Raw genomic sequence first — 12774 nt, forward strand, 5'->3', positions numbered from 1 at the left:
AAAGAAACTGGCTTTACATTCAATGAGGAACAAAATGCATGCTTGATGGTAATCCATAATGTAAATCAATCTAATTAATTCAATATTCTAAGTATTCAAATAGAAACTTTCATAAGTTTTAGGGTCCCTTTTTAAACCTATAAACAGGAATGATGTTCTAATATGGTGCTAAAAAAAACGTAAAAAAAATTAATAAAAATAATAATAAAAAAATTAATCAAATTCTCCTAACCATTGTGGAAAACAAAACAATTGAATGGGATAAAATGATATCATTGGTAAAAGGTATTCTGGGAAAACTTCAATCTAATGGCAAATCAACTGTTTGCAAGCATTTATGAAAACTGCCCATACTTTTACCTGTCCAATTTCCTGTTTGCAAATAATATTAACAATGATTAATAGGTGGTTCATTTTTTGTCTTTTAAATAAAAATGAATGGTCAAATAAAAATACCTTTGCCTAGCTGTACCTGCATATAGTTATCTTCTAAGCATTTATTAAAACTGTCAAAACTTTTACCTGTCCAATTTCCTGTTTGCAAATAATATTGACAATGATTCAAAATATGTGGTACATTTTTTCAAAAAAATGCTGACTGGTCTTACATGCATCTTTTCCCAACAAAACCTGACTATATGTTCACCTGTTAAACTGTTTTAATAAATTCTCATTTATTAAAACTGTAAATGGTCAATAGTAATTACTTTGGAAAAAAATCCACTTCTTCCATGACATAAATGACGGTAGTAATTGTTGTCCATAAACACTCAATGATTTCATTTCTGCAATAATAGCATTATTTACCATATTTTGCAGTGGTGAATGGTAGATCCTTGTAAGTTACTGTAATTTGAAATTGATCTACTGGGTGCCAGACAAAAGAAATAAGCTCTTTTATAAGTAATTTTAGAGCACGGTAAAAGATGACTTCCACAAGTAAATGCTATAGTTTTCTTCTTCTAAAGAACTTTGCCAGTATTGTATCATATTTTTTTATGTGTGAATACAACAAATATCTTGTGAAATAATTTGTTGGGCATTCTCCAATTTGTAATATTGTTTGTGTATGCCAATACAAGGTTGTAGTGTGTGTCAATTCATGGACCTTTTTATACACCAATGTGAGTTTAATATGAATATAACTGGTATTTTATTTCAATTAATTGACCTTTCTTTCCCTACCGGGGTTAGTTATGAATATAACTTGTACCAGGCTGACTTACTTGAATCTCCTGTTGGCCCTATAGAGTCTATTGAGTGAAGAGGGTAAACAGAACAAGTTATATTGCTGTATCTCCAAAGTTCCTGAAAAACAAATACAACATTATAAGTATCAGATGATCTAATGTTTACAGACAATATACAATTAAGATATAAATTCTTTTCACTCTTGCAGAGTGTTTTGATACTCACCTATCTATTTGAATCTGTTTATATGGCAAAAAATACTGTGGATTCATTATTATTTGTTGAAAACTGATTTTCATTAGTACAGACGAACAACAAAATCAAATGTTAAACGAATAACACATTTTTAACAGGTTTATGTGCAGATCTTGGAAAACCATCAAATCAATTTAAATATCCACGAACATGTAAGTTTTCCTAAATCCACGAAAATTGATACCCACGAAAATAAATGAATCCCCAGTAGGTAGAAATAGATAAAGTCCATTGCAATAATTAGGTCAACAGCAGATCAAACTTAAGACAAAATCACACAGATTTTTTATCTACATTACAATCATCAACCAAATCATAATTCAATATCTCTAAATTATGGTTGACAACTGAATTTTCCCACCCTCTCCATTTATCCATGAAATTGTCTTACTAAAGGCAATAATCATCTCAAAAGTATGTCACAGGGGATCTCCAAATACTAATGACACAACTATTAGTTAAAATTGACTAAATTTTTACATGGAAAGACATAATTTTTTTTTTTAACTTTCCTCTTTTAACTACACATTCTATTTTTTTTAACCTCAGCAGTCATGGTCTTTGATCAGAGTGAACAGTGGACAAAGGTTTGAAACATAGATGATTGTGACCAAGTTTTGGTTTAGCTTTCTAAGTAGCTATTGAGAATAAAAGTTTACAAATGGTAGATAGATGGGCAACAGGTCAAGGAAGCTAAAATGGATTCCCTTGACAAGGTGCGCTGAATAAATACAAAGTTCATAACAGTCACTTTTGCCTGAGTTGTCCTGAAAAAAAAGTGTTGAACTAAAATAAAGTTTGATTGAAGGTATTGTGGATTTATATAATGAATGATATAAAAATGGTAATAGACATATTTGCTATTGTAAAGTGAAACCCAAAAATCATTGTTATCATTAAAAGGATGTGCTTGACTGAATATATATTGTGTACTGAAATATCTTACAAGGTTACCATTCAATAGGGTTGAAGTTGCAGATAATTTATGGTATTTTTCATACCTTTATAGTTAGATATAAGAAGATGTGTTATGAGTGCCAATGAGACAACTCTCCATACAAGTCACAATTTATAAAAGTAAAGTGACCATTATAGGTTAAGGTACATAGAACATGTATAGAGTAATGGAAAAGTCTATGTTTTACTATGTGAAGCCCTGAAGATACATCTGTTAAAACAAAAGGAAACAACAGATGCTCAATGTCTTTATGAATTGTTTAATGTGTAATCAGTCCATTGATCTATTTTTGCTGTTGATGGAATGCTGACACACCCCTACATTATATGTCCCCTTTATTGTTAATTCACTTCTTTAGTACAGAGTAGTTATTTACTTAAGAACTTGATTACAATAGATCATTTGTTTAAAGTTTATTCGAAGAATAACATTTAAATCTCTATTAAATATTTGAAAGGATCATCACATTTTCAATTGTCTAATTAAGCCTGTCACAAGTAGTGACCCCTTTGATCTCCTATTTACACATGTAGTCAAAATCTTCTGCTTTTCTGTTGCTTGGTAATTCCATGTTTTTAATCAATACACCCTTTCTAAACATGGAGCTTTAAATGCTACTAGATAAATGGAAGACAAGTGCTTTACCTATCATTTAATGTTGACATTGATTACCTCTGGATTCCAAACTGGAAATTGATTTATTTATAATTCATATCATTTCTTTAAAGGGACAACAAGATACAAAATACACACTCAGTGTATTTCAATTTAAGAGTTTTTATGTAAAATTCAATTCAATCAAAAGAAGAAGATCTTGGATGAGAGTGCTGCATTTCCTGTTTAAAAATCAAAGCAAGGTAGCGCTGGAAAGGCAGTATCTATCTTAGAAAGGAAATCAATGCTTTTGCAACTTTCTGTTTTAAAATTATTTTTTTTAAAATAAATATCTGTATTCGTTCCTAGTAAACAAACTCCCTTTTCCATGTTAAATGTTAAGCTGTAATTACATTCCTATTATTAGATTGGTAATAGCACTAAGTCCAGGTTGGGATTAACTTCTCAATTCTGGCGCCAAAAATTGGTAACATTTACTACCATTTTGTTTTTAAAATTAACTAATTAAGGCATGATAAATACAACTAAAAGAATCTTATTACTGATTCTGGAAAATGGTAATGTTGTGATTCTGGACCTTAGAATATGGATCATATACCTTTTGTACCTAAACAGGCCAAGTTTGATGTACATTGTATGTATGAAAGAACTCTATGACATACCCTTATTGATACTAAGTCAGGCCTTCTAGATCATGTGTTATTTACTGTAGTTTGTATGTCTATTTTTTCATAGGAATGGTTTGGTCTATTGTACTGTTTAATATTTTTGTTAAATATCCTGCAATTATACTGAAATCCCAAATGCTTTTAAGCATTTTCTATCAATTTCATAATACAAATTACAATTATCTATTTATATTTGAAAGACTCAGCAGTTAATACCAGATTTGTTTTGAGGCAAATGATAAAGTATTTTCCAGTTTTTATCATATTTACAGAAAATTGACATTGTGTTATAATATATGTCATTTTGTCCTTTGTTCCTATATTTATAAAGAAATTTACTAATTCAAGTCTGAATTTACTTTGCCAAATCTAATTAAAAGTATTTTCATTTCACCGTGACACTTAATACTGGCTTTAACAAGTTGAAAAGGTCAACGCTGGACAAGAAATTGATTATGTTGTTTTTTAATGATCAACTTTCAGAATTTTTATTTGCACTTTTATAAGTCTTCATCAAATTTCTGGGTATTGTTTCAAATTAACTAGTCATTTTCATAAACAAAATTGAAAACTATTATAAATAATGGACCAAAAACCTGCTGAAAACCCTGTTCAAACATTATTTATCAATAAAGTTCTGTTGAATTTTCATTAGAAAGTCATTTACAAAGAAGCAATGCCATAATACAGAACTGATATCAACGTTCTAACATTGACATAATCTTTATTAATTTTTAAGTACTGGGACTTGCACTGGTTATGGATATTGAATTGTGTTTGTTGCATGTAGTTTTCAATCCATCTTTAAAAGCACATTAGTTACAAAATAACAGGATTTTCTGCACAGTTTATTTCTAAATCAATTTTTAAAGCTAACAAGGATTAATTGAAATCTGATTAAGAAACAATTATTCAAATAATTTCTATTGAAACCACATAAACAATGAAAATATTAAATGAACGAATACCATGAATACAGTAATCCTAAATCCAGTGATCTGATTAATTAAGCACTAAGTGCAGAAATCACTGATATTTATTAATTAATCCAATATGCTTTAATTTATTCACATTGTCAAAGTTTACCAAAATTCTAAATTTTCATTTTTTCAACAATTTATTTACAACAGTACTTTGTACAAAATGTGTAATGCTTAAAACACCCCCATTGCCTCTATTTGGCAAAAACCTTTCTTGTCAGGTAACCCTCTTTTTGTAGACTAAGTTATATCTTTACATTTTGAACATCCAATTTCTAAAGTACCCTCTCTAAACCCAAAGGTGAACTTTATCTGCAGATTTGATAGTACTGTCATTTTGTACAATTGAGAGAGTATCTTATACGGTAAATATATTAAATCCATTGGTCATGGCAGATTAAAGGCATTTATGTTGATTTTTCATTGTGTGTAAGTGTGTGGTTGGGTGGGGGTGGGGGTGTTTCTTTGTAAAGAGAGATAGGGGAGCTGCTGGATGACCTTTTCCAAAATTTCAAGCTTTCAAGCATCATAATTATATGACAATAATTAAACATACATCAAAGGTTGCTGATTATTATCGTAAGTAGATGAAACTACTGAACATACACAGTCTAATTGAAATAGAATAATTTAAGCTTGTTATACAGCTTTAGTTATATATAGTTTGTATGTTATAAAGCACCTCAGTGCCAGGTATAAATAAATAATGGTAATGGAAAAAGAAGTAATAAATTTAAACTTTAAAAATCAAATCTGGTATGCTCTTTTACCTAGTTAAACAATTATATAATATGTCTATACAGTGAAATATAAAAACCAATTGTAATTAAAGAAATAAAAAACTGACAAAAAACAAAAATAAAAATTTTGAAATTTTGAAATTTTAAATTACCTTAAGGATCATCCATTTAATAGACCAAAGAATAAAACATCTATATGTACTTTTGGCTTAATGAAGAATCCAGAAGGGATACTTAATATTGGTTTTATTTACAATTTGTTTACACAATGTGTAGGCAATAACAATTATAAGTTTATTTTTAATATGACCATACCATCACAAAACCGAGTAATCAATAGAGTAAGCCTGACATTAATTAAACACGACTGATAAATGGGTCAATTCATTTTTTATCTATATTACACTAGGGATAGTTAAACAATGTATTGATTTGACCTCTTCAATGACTATAAAATTGATCTGTTTCATAAAAATTACAATAGAGAAGCGAACCACATATTTAAATAGTCCTCATACTGCTTTAACACAAGCACTTTTTATGTGTTTTGAGAAAGACTCTTCTATTTTTCTGTGAATTCAAAAATATAATGTAAACAGTATTCCATGAGACAAAATGGATGATTTTGATCACATTTGTTACCTGCTGATCATTTAGTTTTATTGTCATGATAAATAACGGCTGTCAACAGATTTTCATCCATATAACCTGAATTATGGGTTTTCTACTATTAAAGTTTATAAAGTGCTGGTTGACCAAATGATGTTTGCAAAAGGTGTTTACTGGGAGAAAAAAAACCAGATTTTTTTTCGTAATTACTTCAATGGTGGACAACTCCAGAGTGGTTTTGGCTCAAACAAGCAGCTGATGATAGTTTTGCATATGTTGTAGACTCTAATTTTTAACTCCACCTTTTAATTCTTTTTTTAGGTTTACTCACCAAACTATTTAATTCAAGCATTTCTTTGAATATCTTTTGCCGCCCTAATTTACTGGCAAGTGTCAAAGGAGTAAGATTGGCTTTATTTCTGATGTCTGTTTTGGCAGGTTTTTTGTGGTGTTTTACAAGGTATTTGTACATTTCCTGAAATTCAAAAATATAACATAAATCATACCTCATTATACAGAAATTTATGCATGTACACATGATTTGATATCATGTAAAGAAATACTATTTATTGTACTGTATGAACAAGATTTTCTACTTCAGTCAAAAGTTTTAGTCATTGCAAAATTTTTAATTTCAATGTAAGCCAAAGTAAGCAGTTTTTAATTCATTTATTGACACAGCTTTTGTCTACAATTTATTGCAACAATGCAATATTTGTTATTTTTGGTTCTTTTAAGATTATCATTTCTGGATTGGATAGTGTGTTACAAATGCTAAGATATTTTTAGACAATAATTAACAACTTCGGAACAGTACACTTTCAGAGCACTTAAAGCACACCCGGTTTTTGGAAAAGTTTCATGTAGCTAAGTCTTGTTTTCTATGTATAATGTTTTGTAGACTCTTGTTGATCTTTTCATTGTTTTGTAGACTCTTGTTGATCTTTTCATTGTTTTGTAGACTCTTGTTGATCTTTTCATTGTTTTGTATTTTGCCATGTGATTGTTGTTTTTATGTTTATTATAGAAAAATGATCTTTTGTATTTTGATCTTCCTGTTATTCATACCCTGTCATATCTAAATAATCATAGTCACTTACAACTTGATCATGAATCACAGCCATATGAAGGCACGTGTTTCCAAAAGAGTCTTGAAGATTAGGATCAGCTCCATTATTAATGAGGTAGTCATAGATTTCTTGATTTCCAATACATGTAGCAAAAGACAAAGGGTATTCTCCATAGTAAGCATAACCTGCAAATAGAAATTAAAATTTGGTTTATAGTGCAATCTTCTTTATAAACTAATATATTATATCAACTGGTATTATCATAAAGCTGCTTGTGACTGTCTCGTTGACACTCATACCACATCTTCTTATACCTATTGGATTACAATTACAAAGTAAGAATCAAAACTAAAGTAATGGTAAACCCTTATTAGTGGCTTACCTGAATGCTAACATGCGAAAAGAAGTTTCCATTTATGTTTTGGGTTCCAAGAAAAATGTGTTTATGTCAGCTATGCATGAGCATGAAAAAAGCAAAGATTCTCCAGGTCTAACTTTTACAAGATTTATACTACATTTGAACTAAAATTTGATATAACCAAAACATTATCTAAAATTCAAAACTGATTTTTAAATGTGAACCATTCTTTGAAAAGGATATATATTTTTATTACTCTCATATACATATCTGTTCCCAGTCTCATGGGGCAAAGTTTAAATAATTAATATATTTATCTTGTCATACTTCCTTATTTTTATGCTTAATTTTTTTTTTAGTACATAATGAACTTCTATTTAACAGTATTTTTTTTTAATGCATAATGAATTACTATCTAACAGTATTTTTTTCACAAGATCAAGCATGATGTTTATTTTGTTATTTAAATAAACCATTTATTATTAATTCTCAAAAAAAACAATCAATATAGCTGAGGCTTAAATTAAAATATTGTTTGTTTGCCCTTTACCGACCGACCCTGTCAATTCGTTCCGCCTGAAAATCTTTTATTTGTATTTACCAGCAAGATTTTATTTTATTTTATCTTTTCGTTCCTACCAAAAATCTTATATTTGTATTTCCCGCTCAAAACTTTTTTACCGGAATCCTCGGGTTTTATCTTTACCGTATAAAGTCTAGTCCGTTTGGTATCTCGTGAGCGTTTGACATGAACACTTGCATATAGAGTTTCAAAGCATTTGTTTGAAATCGATGTTGAACGCTTTGAGAAAACATGATGATATGACGTTAGCTGCGAAAACGTAGCTCTTAAGGTCCTTTTGATGATATTTGATATTTGCGGACCATAGATATATGGCAAAAAAAAAATCAAAGGACAATAGAGCTACGTTTTCGCAGCTAGATATGACGTACGTTACTCTGTATCTTTATACTTGGAGAGCAGGGTTCACTTACAAAAAAGTTCGTTTAATACAAAATTATCAACGTGTGTACAAACTTTTTTGTAAATGGACGTTTTATTCTATGTACAGTAGGGATGGCCTTTTGTGATCCGTAGATCAGGATGATTATGTAAAAGATGCCTTCGACCAGCATTGCTGTATTATTTATATCTGACATGAACCAAAGGTGGCAAATGCCTGTAAAGTGGAGAATATTTGGCAGTAAAAGCTCCCAAGTTTTCCAAACAGATCATTTATAAATTGCGATGTAGAATACGTACCCGAATGGAATAGACTACCAGACAATCTCGTGTGTGCTAAGACAATTGAGAGCTTTAAACTTCGGTTGCTCTCACAATGTTGGATTAATTTTCCAGCGCCTCTCTCCCGTTGCCACTGATGCCATATATACTGGCCCTGCAACGTACTTATTCAGATTCAGAATTGAGTTCAAGTCTTGTAGCATTTTTATTGGAAACCCAGACACACACGAAAATTTAAACACTCTAGGGACTTTTTCTACTAGTAATGTATCTCTGCCCGGACATATTTTACCAGGACAAAGTAATCGCTTATAATATACAGAAAACCTTTAGGTAGAGGTCAGCGTACAAGGTACGTAGTACAGAATATTAGTGCAAGTTAAAACTCTTCAAAGTTTCAGGCATATACACGTTGAAAATATGCGGCACAGCTCTATATTTTGATATTTGAAAACAAAGTAGTCTTGCATATGAATTAACTTCACATTCTACATGATATTTTTTTTTCAAAACTTCCTGGGGACTATTATACTACTAGTCCCATCAACTTATTAGCAAAAGCAAAACAGACAAAAATGACATTATGCAGATTTTGTATATTATGTTTCTTGTCACTTGTGTATACAATGTACTATGTTTGCATTTTAACCCGTCAGGGTTTCATGTTTTTTTTGCAATATAAAATAAAATATTATACCTACCTGCCTACCCATGACAAAAAATATACCGAGCCAAATTATTTTTTTGGGAAAAAAATAAAATATTTTACCTACCTACCTACCCTGTTTCAAAACATAGGGTCAGAAAAGGGCAAACAAACAATATTTTAATTTAGGCCTATATACAAGGTATCATAAGGTATAATTCTTATAAACAAGAATGTGTCCAAAGTACACGGATGCCCCACTCGCACTATCATTTTCCATGTTCAATGGACCGTGAAAATGGGTAAAAAATATAATTAGGTATTAAAATTAGAAAGATCATATCATAGGGAACATTTGTACTAAGTTTCAAGTTGATTGGACTTCAACTTCATCAAAAACTACCTTGACCAAAAACTTTAACCTGAAACTCGCACTTTCATTTTCTATGTTCAGTGGACCGTGAAATAGGGGTCAAAAGTTTAATTTGTCTTTAAAATTAGAAAGATCATATCATAAGAAACATATGTACTAAGTTTCAAGTTGATTGGACTTCAGCTTAATCAAAAACTACCTTGACCAAAAACTTTAACCTGAAGCGGGACAGACGGACGAACGAACGAACAGACGAACGAACAGACAGACGGACGGACGCAAAGACCAGAAAACATAATGCCCCTCTACTATTGTAGGTGGGGCATAAAAACAAATCAGTCTGGTATAATATAATGAAACTTGTCCTTATCAAACAATTCTTACCACACATGGTATAGATAGAAGAAGGGGAGGTTTATAGGCTTGACCTTTAAATGTTTTACTTTTATAAATTGTGACTTGGATGGAGAGTTGACTCTTAGCACATACCACATCTTCCTATATATCTAATGATAAACTTGTTTCACCTAAAAACATTTTGTGTCTGTACAAACATATGGTCTAGATAGAAATAGAGGAGGTTTATGGGATTGATTAACTGGTTTAACTTCATCATAACTGCCATGTCAGTCTATCTCAACCATGTGTTGTTCAGTTTTGTTTGTACAGTGCAACCTGTGTTATTTGACACACTGGGGGACCAGAAAAAAATGTCGTAATACCCAGGTTTCAGATTAGGCAGGTTACACTATATTTGCCAATTATTTTTTTTTTAGAGAAGACAGGTGTTGGTGGTTTACCTTTGAAAGTCACATGAAACGAATGACTGGTAAAAAATAATGTTTATCCAATTCTTAAACCAAAGGAAGACGGACGAACAAACCAATGAACAACACTTTTACTATGATCGAGCTCTTGCATGATGGCTCGATTCCCGTTTGGGATGAAAATTTCAGGAACTCAATTTCAGCTCTCCCTTGACACCATCTGCGAGTACGGTCTTGAGGAAACGATGATAGTCCGTCGGAAGGGGACGATAAATGGCTGACATGTGTTAAGAGAGAGCCATATCTCTTGCACGTTAAAGTCATCCTTGTAGATTTAAAAAAAAGAGTGGATACCGCTACAAGGCAGCACTCGCACCCGCAAAGTGGAAAGGGATTATAAAATATAAGTTGCAAAATTTGTTTCCCAATCCACTATAAATAAATATGTTTAAACTATGAGGGCATAGAAATGAAAATGAAGATGAATTTGACATTTTTTGTATTAAGTTCTGAAGTCATTCATGAAAACCCTACATGTTCTTTTATTCCTATTCTGAATGATTTAACCAAATCTAACTTCATACTTCTATCTTATACAAACACAATTTTAGCCCAAAGAGTTTGGTATTGACAGTTTTCGCTGTATTTAATGCTATTACAACCACAAAGTAGATTAGACTAGTATACTTGAATTTAAATACCAATTAACTTGAACTTAAATACTGGACCACAGCCTGTAGAATTTCCTAACAGTCAGAATTTATTTTTCATTTCAGACCAAATAATTAGCTGAAAGGGTGCATATCAGCTGGAAAAAATGTATAATATTTTTAAATACTGCTATGTCACATCTCTCCTTTTCTGTGAATAAAAATATACATGGGTGAAGTCAGAAGTAAAAAGGCCCATCTATATCACTAAACCAAGTGTTCAAAACTCTGTGAACAGATTCTAGTCTTTTGACAATAAATGTTTATATAAAATCATCAAACTTTTCATTCCATTATTATATGTAATACCATAGGAAGGAATGTGTTGAATAACCTTTTAAAACCTTTGATAAAAGCCTTCTCTAATAGGAGTAGAACACATTTAATTTTAATGACATAAGTGTAAAAAAGTTTTAACGTTATTCAGCGATACTTATATATATAAATGTGCTTTACATAAACTTCCAAAACATCAAACAAAATTTCTTCTTGAATACAAAATCAATTATCACAAACTTTAAAGAAAGCTATGTTCGTGTTAAGATATAATTATCTCTTGACTGTGACAATGCATTTTCAAATTTCTAAAGATACAAATTGTAATTTTGATTTTATGTATGTAGTTACAAAATATACCGGAGATGTTTAGTAAGCAACAGTAGAGGACTAGAGGGTTATACAATCAAGATAGCAGTCAACTAGAATAGAATTTGGAAATAATATATTTATTCTCAAAATAAAATATTTTAAATTAAGTTAATAAAATTGAGGATGAAAATGGGGACAACAACCCGACCAAAGAGAAGATTACAGCCAAAAGGCCACCAATGGGTCTTCATTACAGTGAGGACTTGTACCTCCAGAGGTGGGCCTCAGCTTGTCCCTGATAGACTAAACAATTACTTTTTTCCTTGATGACATGCTATTTTAGAAAAGGTAAAAAGATTGTGTTGCCCCCATGTGAGGATTTTATTCTCTTACTGTTTTATCTTATGCATATAGTATTGAATAAATGTAGTATAAAACCATCTTAGTAAGAAACTGGTAACTCAACCATAATATTTGTGAGAAAACATAAGAGACAGTGATCTCAGTCATAAAACATTGATCACGGTAAACAGGAAATTCTGATTGGATATTTTTTCAAGAAATTATAGCAGTATCACATCCATAACAGAATCTTAAGAAAATCATTTCAAATATAATCACATTGCTATGATATGGCCATGGGGAGAACACTGGGAGAGCTGTTATTTCATTACTTAATATTGTCATCCCTGTTAGATTACAAAGAGAGACAAATCACATAAGTAACTCCTTTCAGATTACAATTTCAAATATAGAAGAAAAAAAATAGTTTTTTAAAGCTTAAGAAACTTTAACCTCAGAGTGAATATTTGAGGACGCTGCTGCCTACACCAGCAAAAGAACGTAGGATTGCTTTGTCTTGCCTTTGCAACAAAAGTCGCAGGCTTGACAAAAATGTTCCTTGTTACAATATACATTACAATGCTGTATTGTCATATATTTGGCTTTCAGAGAAGGACATAGCAATGAAAATATCTATTTCTTTGCTTTCAGTTTTGAA

At 30.8% G+C, this 12774-nt stretch overlaps 1 protein-coding gene across 2 annotated transcripts in view; it reads right to left on the reverse strand.

Moving 5' to 3' along the window:
- The window catches only part of LOC139523820 (transient receptor potential cation channel subfamily V member 5-like), a 59686-nt gene that overhangs the window by 23248 nt on the left and 23664 nt on the right, over positions 1–12774 (reverse strand). For both annotated transcript variants that reach the window (XM_071318154.1, XM_071318146.1), the window contains exons 5-7: positions 7117–7271; positions 6348–6491; positions 1227–1308 (exon numbers count right to left, since the gene is read on the reverse strand). In XM_071318154.1, the coding sequence (XP_071174255.1) occupies positions 1227–1308; positions 6348–6491; positions 7117–7271 (381 nt within the window). The remainder of the gene's footprint in view (positions 1–1226; positions 1309–6347; positions 6492–7116; positions 7272–12774) is intronic.

Source organism: Mytilus edulis, chromosome 1 (assembly GCF_963676685.1).
Source record: "Mytilus edulis chromosome 1, xbMytEdul2.2, whole genome shotgun sequence".
Taxonomy (NCBI): domain Eukaryota; kingdom Metazoa; phylum Mollusca; class Bivalvia; order Mytilida; family Mytilidae; genus Mytilus; species Mytilus edulis.